Source organism: Dromiciops gliroides, chromosome 4 (assembly GCF_019393635.1).
Source record: "Dromiciops gliroides isolate mDroGli1 chromosome 4, mDroGli1.pri, whole genome shotgun sequence".
Classification (NCBI taxonomy): Eukaryota; Metazoa; Chordata; class Mammalia; order Microbiotheria; family Microbiotheriidae; genus Dromiciops; species Dromiciops gliroides.
In genome coordinates this window covers 460541770-460556614 of record NC_057864.1, presented here as the reverse complement: position 1 = coordinate 460556614, position 14845 = coordinate 460541770, and the positions used below count along the sequence as shown (strand labels likewise).

Genomic DNA, 14845 nt, shown 5'->3' with positions numbered 1-14845 from the left:
GGAAATGCCCACAGATGGTTGCTGGGTCCAAGGGTCTGTGCCAGTTAGTGACTCATTGACTACTGGTGCCATTCGTTATCTGGCCTGAATGGACTGGATCGTGGTGCGTTAGGCTGCCTGTCTTCCCCCAGTCCTTGGAATAGTTAGCTTGTTCAGTTCTTGTCATCTCCGTCCCTCTAACTGGGTGGGAGGTGAGACTTCGGAGCTGGTTTAGTTTGCATTTCTCTCATTAGGCCTTTGGAGTATTCTTTCAAAGGAATGTTTCAATTCCTTTCCTAATGGATTTCCACTGAGTGGTTCTCACATTTCTCAGGCATCAGCCTGGATCAAGTTTTCCATTGGGATCCTCCGACGCAAAGACAATATTTGGCACAGTTCTTTCCTTTGCTCATCAGTCCCAGTAGCACTTACATTCTTCTTTCTCTCTAGCAGTCAGATAGGAGTTCTTCCCATTTTCTCTACCTTTATGGGGTAGGGTATGATGTCTCTTCTGGTGGAGGAGCCAGTCATATCCCTCTAGACCATGAAGAGTTCATACGTACCTGTGCTCAAGGACCATCTCTCAGGAAAGTAAAAGGAAACTCCTCAATGGTAAGCCACCAGTTTTATTGTCATCTTTTAGAGTAACTCATCTAAAGTGACCGTGACCATGTGAAATGGAAAGATTACTAGAGCGGGAGCCGAACACCACACTGAAATGTTGCCTCTGACCCTTACGAGCTTTGTGACCTTGGGCCAGTCATTTAATCCCTCTAAGCCATTTTCTTTATCTGTACAATGCATATACAGATGCCCTTGGTAGGACTAAATGAGACTGTATTCAGGGCAATTTGGAAGCCATGACGGACCATGTCGATGTCTGCTATTCAACCTTTCAATGGTGCTCTTTCTGACCTGTGTGGGAATTATCTTGAAACTTTTCTTGTGGAAATCAGAGCCCTGGACACCTGACAAGTGTAAAAGTTGGGGTACAGTTGACTGGAATTGCCAAAAATACTCCACGAGCCCTGTGGCATTTAGTTAGGCATGTGTGTTCTATGTGTTTCTACAAAGAAAACTGCCCATGTGATCCGTTCTCCTAACCTTTCTCCTCCATTTTACCACCAACCTTCTCAGAAGAGTAGCCAGGGCTTCCTACTTGCTTCTACTCCTTCCCCCTCCACGGTTTTCTTCAGTTGTTTGCTATTGTAGGGGGGAAGGTAGCCCATCCCACTTCTCTTTACTCTTTTTACAGTATCTGACACAATCAGCCATCCTTGCCTAGAGATTCTTTCCTGTGACATTACACTCTAGTTTATCATCCATTTTCTCTGCCTACCCTTGTATCTCATTTTTAATCTATCTTCTTGATGCCTTTTGTCTTTATCACAATATCACAATCATTTCCCATCCACATTCCTATAGAACCTTCCCTTGTGTCAAGTCAATACAAGTAAGCAAAATATCTGCTACAGAGACCAGGCCTAACAGTATATGTCCTGTATTCTGCCCTAGTAATTCCCTACTCTTTGCTGGGAGAGAGGAAATAGTTTTTATTATCTCTTATGTTATTCAGAATTCAACTTTCTTTTCATAATCTTCATTTACACTTTTTTAGGCCATTTATGTGTTTTTGTCCATTATTTTGTCATCCATCATTCTCTGGGTTCTGTTTATTACATTCTGTATCAGTTCCTATCAGTAAGGGTTTTTAATCTTTCCTCATTTCCTGGGACCCTTGGGCAGCCTTGTGTAGCCTGTGGACCCCTTACCAGAGGCATGTTTTTAAATGCATTTTACATGCATAAAATACACATGATTACAAAGGATTAGTGTATGTGAACGTAATTATCAAAACATTTTTTAAAAACCATTGCAGATCCTAAATTAAGAACCCTTTGATATAAATCTCATATCTCTGAATTCTTCATTTTTAAAAAATGGAATCATAATCCATTATGTTAACATATCACAGTTTTTTCCTTCATTCTCTAATCCCTAGGTACCTATTTTATTTTTGTCCAAAGAGTGCTTAATAAATGTTTGTTGGCTGACTGATACAATGACTATTTTAGTGTGTATCAAAGTTTTGTTTCTACTTTTGACTGCTTTGGGATATATGCCAACGGCAGAATTGCAGGATTGAAGGATACGGACAATTTAGTCCCCTTTCTTACACAGTCTCAAATTGAAATCCAGAATGGTTGGACCACTTATACGCATTTTAATTATTAAAAATTAATTCAGGGCAGCTAGGTGGTTCAGTGGATAACGCTGGCCCTGGATTCAGGAGTACCTGAGTTCAAATCCAGCCTCAGACACTTGACACTTACTAGCTGCATGACCCTGGGCAAGTCACTTAACCCCCATTGCCCCGCAAAAAAAAACAAAACCAAAAACATCCATCCTGTGTTGAACAATAGAATAATAGCAATAATAATAGCTATCATTTATATAGTGCTTCAAGGTTTATGAAGTGCTTTACAAATACTCATTTTGGCTTCCCAATAACTTTGCTAGATAGATGCATGTTATTATTATCCTCATTTTATGAATGAGAAAATGGACGCTAATAGATGTTAAGTGCCCACATTCACACAACTAGTAAGTGGTTAAGGCTAGATTTGAACTCAGGTCTTCCTGAGTCCAGATCCAATGCCCCTCGAACCACCTGGTTGTTTGATAATAATAATCCTCATAATAAATGTATGTCTTTTTTGCATTTTAAGTCTATCACCTCTCTGCCTTGAGGCAGGTGATACATTTCCTCTTCAGTCCTCTGGACTAGTGCTTTATCTTTACATCCATCAGACAACTAAAGTCTTTCAGAGTTGTTCATACTGTTGTTATCGTTGTATCTCTGTTTCTCCTGGTTCTTGTTCTGCATCAGTTCATCGAAGTCTTCCTGGTTTCCACCGAAGCTGCCCACTTTATCATTTCTTATGGCACAATAATATTCTGTTACATGCACACTCCACTGTTTGCTTGGCTAATCCCCAGTGGAGACACACCGCTTTAGCTTCCAGTTTGGGGCTATGGTGAAGAGAATTACTGTAAGTATTTTGATCCATGATCTCTTTGATATAAAGACCTAAAAGAGGGAGAGCTTTGTCTCGCTTTTTGGACATAATTCCAAGTAAAGTGCTTTCCAGAATGACCAGATGAATCCACAGGCCCAGCAGCAGTGCATTCTTGTGCCTATTTCCCCATGGCCCCTCCAACATTTGTCGTTTTCCTTATTTGTCATCTTTGGCAATCTGATGGGTATGAGATAAGCCTCAGAATTACCGTAATATGCATATCTTCAACTAGTAATAATTTGGAAAAAAATTAATGATTGTTGAAGACTTGGATTTCTTCCTCCTTGAAAATGAGACCTTTGTCAGAGAAGCTTACTACAAAGATTCCTCCCTCCCAATTTTGTGCTTCTGTTCTAACTTTAAACTAAATTGTTTTTCATATTCTTTGACCATTTGAAAATTGGGGAATGGACTTTATTCTTATAAATTTGAATCAGTTCTTTTTATGTTTATCATACTTTTATCAAAGAAACTTGCAAAAAATGTCTTTTTTTAGTCATTTACTTATTTGCCTAATAGCCTAAACTGCATTTGATTTGTTTCTGCAAGACCTTTAAATTTTATATAATCAGTTATATTTTATATAATCAAAACTGTCCATCTTTATTTTCTGTGATCTTCTCTATTGTTTGATCATGAACTCTTCCCCTATGCATAGATCTGAAAAGTAATTTCCTCTCTGTTCCTCTAATTTGCTTATCATATTATTATTTTTTTATATGGCCATTTAAAAACTTTCTTTCTGGTCCCCCCCTTTTTTTTTTTACTCTGTACTCCCTGTTATTGATCCCATCTGCTACGATAGCTTCAGCTCTTCTCGCTCCCATTTCACTTTCTCTTGATCTGACTTCAGTTCTGCCTGCCATGCATCTCCAACTTGCTATTACTTTAGCCCCCACGTCTCCCGATGTGTTTAAAACAGCCTTCCCCCATGCCTTCCCTCTCCTCTCCCATTTCCCCATTCCCTACCCTGTCTTTTCTCTCAGTGCTGCCTCTGAGGTGCCACACTGGCCCCAAACCCTCATCCTTCTTTGTTTCCTTATCCAATCACGAAATCTGGGTGATTCTTTGTCTGTAATGTCTCTTCCCTCCATCCCCTTATTTCAGTTTCCTCTGTGAACCCCAGTTCAGAGGCTCCTTACCCTCTACTGGTACAATGCTTCCTGACTTTTCCCACCTGGCCATTCTAGCATCCTGGTGGCAGAATCTCCTTCCCAGAGCATAGCTTTGATCTTGTCACTCTCCTATTCAAAACACTTCTGTCTCCTGGATAAAAGGGCAAATGCTTTATTTTAGTATTCAAGGTCCTCCCATCTGTCTGTAAACAAGCAATTTATTAAGCACTTACTGTGCTTCATGATCTGGCCTCAGCTTCCCAGTCTTACCTCTCACTCTCCTCCTTCATCCTTTGTTCCCGTCAGCCCCAGAGGTGTTCTGCCACTTCCCTGCTCCCAAGAAGCATTTCTCACTGCCTTCCCTGCCCCTGTCTCTTTTTGCCTTCCACACATTTACTCACCCTTTCTGGACCAGCTCAAATGGTACTTCTTCAATGGAGTCTTCCCTCATCCACAGGCTTGTACCCCAGGAGGAGATTGATCACATATTCCAGTATGTCATGGTTACTTGGGCACATTAGATTATTTACTGGGTTATATTCCTCTTGAGAGAAGGGACTGTCTTAATCATTTTTATATTCCCTATAGTGCCTAGCATGATTGGTTGTACACAAAACCTACTTAAACTGGATTATATGAACAGTATCTGCTATTAAGAGTTTGTTGGGGGCAGCTAGGTGGCGCAGTGGATAGAGCACCAGCCCTGGAGCCAGGAGTACCTGAGTTCAAATCCGGCCTCAGACACTTAACACTTAACCCTGGGCAAGTCACTTAACCCCAATTGCCTCACTTAAAAAAAAAAAAAGAGTTTGTTGGTTGGGTTTTGGTTTTTTTAATCAGTTGAAGCAAATATAGATACAAATTTCAGGAAAATTTTTTTCTACATCAAAGATTTTACATGGCTAATTTTAAAAATTAAATTTGTGGGGAGAAAAGTTAAACTACATTATATTTACTATTCTCTACACATTGCAGAATTTTTTTTTTGCCAATAATGCTTTTATATAGTCTCATGAGTTTCTCTGCATTGTGTTACCTATATGTAATCTAGAATTCATATATGTATGTGTGTATGTTATATGTGGGCAGAGAGAGATTGAGAGAAATTATTGGAATGTTGATCTTGCATAGTTACCACCTTGGGTTTTTTGCCCTTTACGCAGACTCCCTTCCTTCTCTGTAGCCCTCCTCTGCCTGGTGATGGCTCTGATTTTATCCACCAAGTCCTTGTGATGTCTTTTTATTTGAAAGCAGATGGAGTCACTTGCTTGGTGGTTGGGCTTGTGTGTCTTCTCTCCCCATGTCATTTCAGCAGTGTCAGAGTTAGCTCTTGTGGGTAGCGGGGAAAGGCAGGCCGGGGTCCTGAGGGTAGCCCAGACACACGTCCCACCAAATCCCATACTCTGTCTCCCCCAAGGACATTGCAATAGGGTCCAGTGGGACGCCGATTTGCCGCCAGGCCCAGACCAAGCTTGAGGTCGCTTTGTACATGTTTCTGTGGAGCCCTGACATTGAAGCTGTGCTCGTGGCCATGTCCTGCTTTCGACACCTCTGTGAGGAAGCCGACATCAGGTGTGGCATAGATGAGATCTCGGTGCACCATTTCTTGCCCAACTATAACACCTTCATGGAGTTTGCGTCTGTCAGCAACATGATGTCAACAGGTAAATGTGGCTCCAGAGCACTGGGTTTCCTTTCCACCCAAATGGAATTCCATCGTGGTTGTCTGTCTCCCTACCCCCAAGGGGAAAAACGAGCAGCTCCTGACTTCTGATGACTTTCCCTCTCCCATTCTCGATGCATTTGTTAGAGAATTTGTGTTGACAGTCACTGTCATTCGGTGTAACTCTGCAGACCTGTCTGTCTCCTGAGCATGCTGTCATGGTATCTCTGAGTCGGGGAGGGGAGAGCCCTGTGGTCTCTGATACGTAGCTGGTCATTGCTCACCCCAGGAGGGACTGCCTCAGTTCTGCTGTATCCAGCACCGTCTTTAGACCTTCACCTGCCTTGGAGCATTTGGGCTGAACTATGTAGCCAGGAGGCACAACCACAGTGTGGTTGTGCTGAGACTTGATTTGCTCTCCTCCTTGTTTTAGGAAGAGCGGCTCTGCAGAAAAGAGTGATGGCATTGTTAAGGCGCATCGAACATCCAACTGCAGGCAACACCGAGGTAGGCATTGGCTGTGGGAAGATTCTTTGGAGACACATGTCACTCGTGTCTATTCATCAGCCTGTTGCTCGGCTTCTCCCTTCAAAAACCAAACCAACCAAACAAAAACCCCCAAACAGCTGGAGGCAGTGTAGTCAACCTGCACACTCTTGAATGGCCTTAGACCTGATCTGTTGCATGTTATCAGTGTGTAATTCTTCAGCCTGGCAATCATGACCTCCGGTCAGACTGGACTACTCACCGTGCCATCAGCCCATCCCCTGCTTGGTGCCTATGGGCCTTCATCCAGACTGTCCCCTTCCCTCCTTGAGGCCCAGCCCAGATGCCACCTCCCTCATGAACCCTTCCTTATTTTTCCCAGATGGATACTTCCTTACTTGAACTCTCAGATCACTTGGTACCTCTCTGAGGTATTTCTTCTAGCCTATTTTCTGTTAATTGTCTGTGTCTTATCGCCTTACTTGACTATAAGTTCCCCTAAGGGAGAGAGATGTGATTTAATCATTCTCATATGACTCTTGGTGCCCAGGACAGAGCTTTGTACAGTTAGTTAGTTAGTGATGGCTCTGAACACCCATCTTTTCTGAACAAAAAATTGGAACATATAGTTCAACAGAGAATTTTCCTCTTATCAAAAACTTGTTGAAAGTGTTCCTCTTCTTCCAATGAGGAATGGCCCCAAAAGGCTAGGAAACATCGTAACTCTCTGCCTTTCCTAAGCTTTCGTTTGGGACGGTGCTTGGATGGAGTTAATGCAGTGGGGTTTGAGCTGCAAGCGTAGTCACTTATTACATGGCGCTTTCACTTAACAAGGTATTTGTATTTTGTTTTAGGCCTGGGAGGATACATACACGAAATGGGAACAAGCTACAAAATTAATCCTCAATTATCCAAAAGCTAAAATTGAAGAAGGCCAGGTGAGATGATGATCTTGAGCAGCCCAGCCATCCCCACCACGTCACTGACATGATGCTCTCTATCATTTATGACTGTCTTGTCACAGTCAACTCCTGGCCTAAGAATTGCCCAGTCTGTCTCAAGGATTATTAACCTGTATCCATGAACTTGGCATTGTACAATGTCCTTTTGTGCCTTTAATAACATTCTCAGAACAGAGCTCGGTTGCATAGGCTTCTTCACCAGCCTGCCCAAAGAGTCCAGGATGCAGTCCTGCTGATATCCTTCATGGTCGCCCTCCTCATTAGGGCTTTCCATCAGGGCTAGCAGGGGCATATAAAAATGAATGACGCGGGGCAGCTAGGTGGCGCAGTAGATAGAGTACCGGCCCTGGATTCAGGAGGACCCGAGTTCAAATCCGACCTCATACACTTATCACTTACTAGCTGTGTGACCCTGGGCAAGTCACTTAACCCCAACTGCCCTGCAAAAAACCCCACAAAAACAAAAACAAAAAAAAAAGAATGACGCTCTAGACTCTCCATTTGGAAACTTGATAAGAACGCCAGCTCGCTAGTTTAGCATTTGTATTTACAACTCCACCGTGGTTCTCTAGGGCCGATGATAGGGGCATTCTTTCTCCATGGTAGAGAAGTGGTCTGTGCTGTCACGTTGCCACACGTGTCAGCTTGTGCTTGACTGGTTTTCTCAGTGACCGGTGCTTTTTTCCTTGGATAGAGTGGATGACTGTTGGAGACAGAAAGTCACTATTAAAATTGGTCGAAGTATCATCTGTTCTGTAGTTTATAATTCCACAAGAGTCTAGATAGGCGTTGGCATACTTGGGTACATGCTCCAACACCTGCTGTGCTCCTCCTGTGTTCTTGAATGTTATTGGGAGCCTTAGAAAAGATGGCTCTTCTCCCAGCATTGGGACTGTAAGAAAAGTCATGCTTGTGTGGCAGGGAAATGCAGCCTTCCCAGGAGTCTGATTCTGCCGGCGTCATCTTCATCCAGAAAGTATTTTGTACAAAGGGGGGAACGTGGTACGTTCAGCTTAGTTTAAGCAGGAGTTTGTTCAGTAGGTTCACATTAAGACAGGAGTCACTCTTTTTGCACCTTGTGTGTAGGTTGCAGAAAGTCTTCATAAGACTATCGTGAAGAGGAGAATGTCTCACGTGAGTGGAGGGGGCTCCATAGACTTGTGTGACACAGACTCGCTCCAAGAGTGGATCAACATGACTGGCTTTCTTTGTGCCCTTGGCGGGGTGTGCCTGCAGCACCGAAGCAGTGCCGGCTTTGCCACCTACAGCCCTCCCATGGGCCCCATCAGTGAGCGCAAGGGCTCTCTCATTTCCGTGGCGTCCGCCGAAGGAAACGCGGAGACTCCGGTCAGCAAGTTCATGGATCGGCTGCTGTCCTTGATGGTGTGTAACCACGAGAAGGTGGGGCTGCAGATACGGAGCAACGTCAAGGACTTACTGGGCCTCGAACTGAGTCCTGCCCTTTACCCAATGCTGTTTAACAAACTAAAAAACACCATCAGCAAGTTCTTTGATCCCCAAGGACAGGTAAACTTCCCTGCTTCCTTTCTTCTTTCTGGTTTTTGAAGAATAACCTGATTGCTCTTAGTCCATTTTGACCTTCAGCCAGCTAGATAGTACAGTGGATAGAGTCCTAGGCCTAGAGTCCAGAAGTCCTGAGTTTAGATCCAGCCTCAGGCACCTACTACCTGTGTGACTCTGGGCAAGTCATTTAACCTCTGTCTGGCTTGGTCTCCTCAACTCTAAAAGGGGGGAAATGAAGGCACCTACCTCACAAGGTGTGAGGGTCTAAGAAGATAATATATTTTAAAGCGCTTAGCACAGCGCCTGTAGGTACTTGATAAATGCTTGTTTCCTTCCCGCCTTCCTTTCACACAGAGATTATATTGATGGGAACTAGTACGAGCCTCAGGAACAGGCATAAAATTACCTTCTACAAAGCCAAATCATCTCCCTGAGGGGAGGAGTGCAGAGAGGAGCCTCTTACAGTAGACAGAGCCTTCTTTTCTGGGACTCTGTAGTGCTGAAAGCTCTCTGGGAAGGTGCAATTTTCCCTGACGCTCTTACCGTGGAGAAGGTGGTGACGCGGGCGTGTGTGGTGTTGCTGTTTGCACAGGTTTTACTGACTGACACCAATACCCAGTTTGTGGAACAGACCATAGCCATAATGAAGAACTTGCTCGATAATCACGCTGAGGGCAGTTCTGAACACATGGGACAAGCGAGCATCGAAACGATGATGCTAAATCTGGTCAGGTAAGGAGTCTCGTCGATCACGGGTCGCCCCTAAAGCCATCCTTGTAAGTCATAGGGCATTCCCAAATGGTGTTCTTGACAGACACAGGGAGCTTTCCATGTGGCCATGAGCAATCACGGATGTGCCCAGTGGAAGTTTAAAAAGGACATAGTTTCCTACATTCTTCTTCATTAGAATCATCTTTGCATTAAAGCCTTTAGAGTCGACTCTTGCCAAGAGTGTGTGTGCATGTGGTGACATAGGCTACTTTTAACGCTTCTCTATCTCTACAGATATGTCAGAGTGTTTGGGAATTTGGTCCAGGCAATTCAGATCAAAACGAAGCTCTGCCAGCTGGTTCAAGTGATGATGGAGAGGAGAGATGACCTTTCATTTTGCCAGGAGATGAAATTTAGGTGAGTCACACTGGTGATATGCTTGTCTCCCAATGGAATCATGCTAAGTGTCAACACATGGAAGGAAATCAGTACCGTCTTAAAGACTGTCCTGAAAAATAGTCGTGCCTGCTCTTTCTATAGATCTGCTTCTGCCCTTCTTTCAAGTGGTGCACAGTCCAGAGCATTTTCAACTGTCCTCACTTTCTGAACTAAATACCTATTAGGTGGTCACAAACTATATACATATTTCTCTTTTTTCCTCCCTCCCTTCCTTTGTCTCACCCTCTTTCCTTAATATTTAGGTCTCTTGATAAAGACTTTCTTTATCTCCTTTCTGATGGTAGTGGCAGGATTTCTTTCAGAAGTTGTCATGAAATCCTGTTTGGGGGAACTTCTTTGCTAAATCATCTCTGTTTAAAAGTGAAAAATGCTACAGAGGTTTTCTTTTTTTTTTTAATCTGGTTGGTTGCTTTCATTTTTCTTTTATAGGAATAAAATGGTAGAATATCTGACAGATTGGGTCATGGGAACGTCTAACCAAGCAGCAGATGAAGATGTGAAATGTCTAACTAGGTAAAGATGTATGAAGATTTTTCCTTAATGTATGTATTGTAGGATGCTAATTCTATAAACACTGCATCCATTGTCAGGTCTGTTTTGAATATTTCACTTTTATGTTTGGGCATTTTAAAGGTCAGTGTCTCCTTCCATGTATTTCCCAAGACTTGTTTAATGCTTCAATGATTCAAGAGTATCTTAATTTACGTGCTGGAGAAGCTAGCTCTTTGGCTTCCATCTTAGGAAGTGAAAGTTTGATCTCTGTAAGAATTCTTAAATCTTAGGTTCTGTTTATTTGGTAATCTAGCATCTCCCCTGAGAATGTAATTTCAAATTTAGTGTGTTTGTCTTATAAAATGATGGATAGAAAAGTCATCATCCTGGACATGCTGTTGTGTCCCATAGAAGAAATTGTTTGCTGTGTTTCATTTAAAGCCCTTCTTCCTCTCTCTTCTGAAAAATAATCATGGAAACCAGGTACCCAGCACACATGATAATCTGAAACATTTTCTGCAAAAATTCAAAGCATGTAGTGTTGGTATTTTGGGGATTTTTATATGGATCCCATAGATTTCTAAACTTTGTGGGCCCCAGTGCTGTACACTTGTTTATATGCAATTGGATTGAAGGAGGTAGTCATTCAAAGTAACTGAGTTTCTAAAAATGTTCTTTCCATATAAAATACTTTTTTTTTCCTCCCCCCATTTTGGGTACTACAAACTAAATCCATGGTTGGTCCATACTATTTCATCTTAGGGTAGTTATTTGTTTAGCGGAATACATGCTCAGGCATGCTTCTTTTATGAAGGCTTCTGACTTTGGGCCAAATATCTGCCTAAAGGCTTTCACTCTCTCCACTTCTTTCTCCTTAGAGATTTGGACCAGGCAAGCATGGAAGCAGTGGTGTCACTCCTCGCTGGGCTCCCTCTACAGCCTGAGGAAGGAGATGGGGTAGAATTGATGGAAGCCAAGTCCCAGCTGTTTCTTAAGTAAATTTTAGACCTTTTAAACCGAAAGCTTAGAGCCAGAAGAACCACTCTCTCCCCTCGATCCAGAGCAACCAAGTGAAGGGGACAAGATGGCAGCCAGCCGCATTCTAAGACATGGGATGAAATAGGGCTGGGTGGCCTTTTTGTACTCAATATAGCATGCTGCTGCCTCTTGAAACATTCCATGAATGTAAGTAAAACTTTGCTTTAGAGTTAAGAGGCAGCTGACTCCTTCCTCGCACCTCTCTTCTCATCAGCAAAGCCTCGATCATACATCTGGTCAGTCGCCGGCAGCTTATACCTTGTTGTCCTGCGCAGCCTTTGTCTGTGTTCTCCAGAGGGCCTTCATGGCCCGTTTGTCCCCTTTACTTGGTTGTTTTGGGTCTAGGGGGGGCCCTTTAGTTCTTTTTTCTTTTGTGGATCTTGGTCCTTTTGTCTGCTATTCTACCTTCTTTCTGTACTCCCGGCTCACCTCCTTTCTCAGTTGTGTGTGTTTTCAGTTATAGCCCCTATGCAGCTTCTTGGGCACAGGTCAGCATGTCAGGAATTTCTGGTTTCCTTTTTTTTGGGGGGGGGGTGGCCAATGAGGGTTAAGTGACTTGCCCAGGGTCACACAGCTAGTAAGTGTCAAGTGTCTGAGGCCAGATTTGAACTCAGGTCCTCCTGAATACAGAGCCAGTGCTTTATCCACTGCGCCACCTAGCTGCCCCCAATTTCTGATTTCCTTGGTGGGGAGCTCTGGCTTTAGGTAGTAGAGAAGTCTCAGAGACTTGCTTGAGAGTCAAAGAATGCAATTGATTTGCCCATGGGTCCATAGCTAATGAGAGTATTTTATAGACCTGAGGCGGATTTGAACTCCAGTCTTTATGGCCATTCAAGTAATGTAGTCTTTCCACTCAATTTTCCTGCTTTTGTTACAGCTTAATTGTTGGAAATAATTTGAAACCCATAATATGCCAACTATGGGTCTCTCAGATGCACTCTAAGGCTCCTATATCTTGATTTTTTTGGCAGGGAGATTGTGATGTTGAAATTAAACATTTCATAAAATCATTGGGAGAACATTTTTGTTTAAAATGTGCTTGTATGTGTTGGAGTAAGGGAGTTTTGAAAACGTACAATTTCCCAACCCTGTAGCTTATTACTCTTTTTCTTATTTCATTCTGGGTGTCAGCTTACTGTCTGTCTTCATTGTCTTTCTCAGAATCGTTTACCCACATCATAACTTGATTGACTACTGGCCCAGTCACATGCCCTAGTCTGTGCAATTGGCATGTTTGTAATCCATTGTGTTTTTCCTACATGAATTGCTAGTGCAATCCAATGAATTGTCGAGGGTTTTGTTGACGAGATGCTCTCTTGTTCTTGGGTTTGAGGCGGTCATTATAGTTTTGGTTCAGCAACTGAAAACATAAAGGGTTAGGCTTTTAACAAGCAATATGCTAACTTTTAACCTGCTTTAGAGAAGTGCTTGATGCACCAAAATGAGGAGTATCGTGTTAGATATGTGAATGGCTCCGTTTATAACTGTTTTATTCTAAAACATAGGGTTTTTAATATTAGACCAGAATTTAGTCTTTTAATAAAAATATATTCATTTAGTACTCCTTTTCTTAGGTAGTGTTTATAGTTATCTCAGAACCAAATTCTATTCAGTATAACCCAATTTTAAATGAATAATCAGTCAACCAGTAAACAATTGAGGGCTTCCTATGTGCTCGGTATTTTAGTAGCATCATGACAAGAAATGGGGATGCTAAGGAGAAGCCCAGACCGGACCCTTGCACTCAGGGAGGTTCCATTCTCACAGGAGAGCTAATGGGCACATAGATGGGCACACCTGTGTTAAGTGGGCCATGACTGGCAATTGTGTCTCAAAGGAAGGCAAGGATTCACTGTCCTTCTGACTGAGCTTTAGCCACCGGTGCCCTTCACATGTAATGACACGCAGCTGATTCTATCTGTGTCTTGCAGCATTGTTCATTGGCTCTTCTCCTTTTCAGGTATTTTACACTATTTATGAACCTTCTTAATGACTGCAGTGAGGTAGAAGAAGAGAATGCCCAGATCGGGGGCCGGAAGCGAGGCATGTCCCGCAGGCTGGCCTCCCTGAGGCACTGCACTGTGCTTGCAATGTCCAACTTGCTCAATGCCAACGTAGACAGTGGCCTTATGCACTCTATAGGTAAGGCAGCTAGAAGCAAAAATGGGTGTCCATGGCGAGGGGAAGTAACATTACTGAGCCTGCTTTAGTTAAGTTTGTGCTGCTTTTACTGTGCTAGGATTGGGTTACCACAAAGATCTTCAGACAAGAGCCACGTTCATGGAAGTCCTCACCAAAATTCTTCAGCAAGGCACAGAGTTTGACACACTTGCAGAGACCGTGTTAGCCGATCGATTTGAAAGACTTGTTGAGTTGGTGACGATGATGGGTGATCAAGGAGAGCTTCCCATAGCCATGGCCCTGGCCAACGTGGTGCCTTGTTCTCAGTGGGTAAGTTCATTGGCAGACTTAAACACTTTTCCAAACTGGAAGAGACTTCTGAGATCTTTTAGCCTGACCCTCTTGGGAAATTGAAGCCAGGAGAGCTTACTCAGACTGGTGTACAGTGGCAGAGCTGAGATGGAAAACCAAACTTTTTTTCTCCCAGCACAGTATTATTTTTATAGTTACTCTTCAGTCCCCTTTTCTTTCTTTGGAAATAGATTTATTAATAACAATAAATAAAAACTCCATGACATAAAATCCTTTGCCTTCCCCTGATCCCTACACTAGGCATACAGGAGGCCACAGGGAGATCCCCTTTTCTTTCTAATAAGCTGGTTTATATTTGGGGGTCAAAAAAGATTTTCCTTATTTGTTTTTTGTTTTTTTTTTTTAACCAGAGCTTCTTTGAGATCATGTTCAGAAGCAAATGTCAGGGACCTGTGATTGCAGTGGGGTAGATATTCCCTCTCCTACCACATATTTCCCTTCTTCTATGACATAGGTTAAAGTTTTTTGAGTTAATGTGGCCTGAAAATGCATCACTTTGCAACGTGTTGTATCATGCCCCTCCCTCAGTGTCCTGAGGCAAACAACCAGGCATACTGCCAGGCCCACTGGAAATCTGCCCCACAGGCAGCACAGACCAGACCAGTGTTCACCCACAGGGTTCCCACCTCCATGCTGTCAGGACAGGATTTCAGGTCACGCCGGACAGGCCTGAGACTGAGTTGACATAGTTATAGTGCAATCAGTAAGTTGTTTCTCAGATGAAAGTATCATAATTTTACACTGGGGCCTGCTCAAATCCCAGTCACATGGTGCCTTTCTTCCTGACAATCCTAGGAAAGAGAGAACACTTCTTGCCTAGAGCAAATGATCTGATTTTGCTTA

General features: G+C 43.1%; 1 protein-coding gene across 17 annotated transcripts in view; it reads left to right on the top strand.

Annotated features, from left to right (window-relative positions):
- The window catches only part of NF1 (neurofibromin 1), a 248796-nt gene that overhangs the window by 113361 nt on the left and 120590 nt on the right, over positions 1–14845 (top strand). For 12 of the 17 annotated variants that reach the window (XM_044004328.1, XM_044004333.1, XM_044004326.1 and 9 more), the window contains 11 exons: positions 430–591; positions 5592–5838; positions 6271–6344; positions 7178–7261; positions 8372–8812; positions 9402–9541; positions 9815–9937; positions 10409–10492; positions 11350–11466; positions 13470–13651; positions 13743–13960. In XM_044004328.1, coding sequence (XP_043860263.1) covers positions 430–591; positions 5592–5838; positions 6271–6344; positions 7178–7261; positions 8372–8812; positions 9402–9541; positions 9815–9937; positions 10409–10492; positions 11350–11466; positions 13470–13651; positions 13743–13960 — 1872 coding nt within the window. The remainder of the gene's footprint in view (positions 1–429; positions 592–5591; positions 5839–6270; positions 6345–7177; positions 7262–8371; positions 8813–9401; positions 9542–9814; positions 9938–10408; positions 10493–11349; positions 11467–13469; positions 13652–13742; positions 13961–14845) is intronic. The other 5 variants (XM_044004337.1, XM_044004334.1, XM_044004332.1 and 2 more) reach the window with 2 other exon arrangements.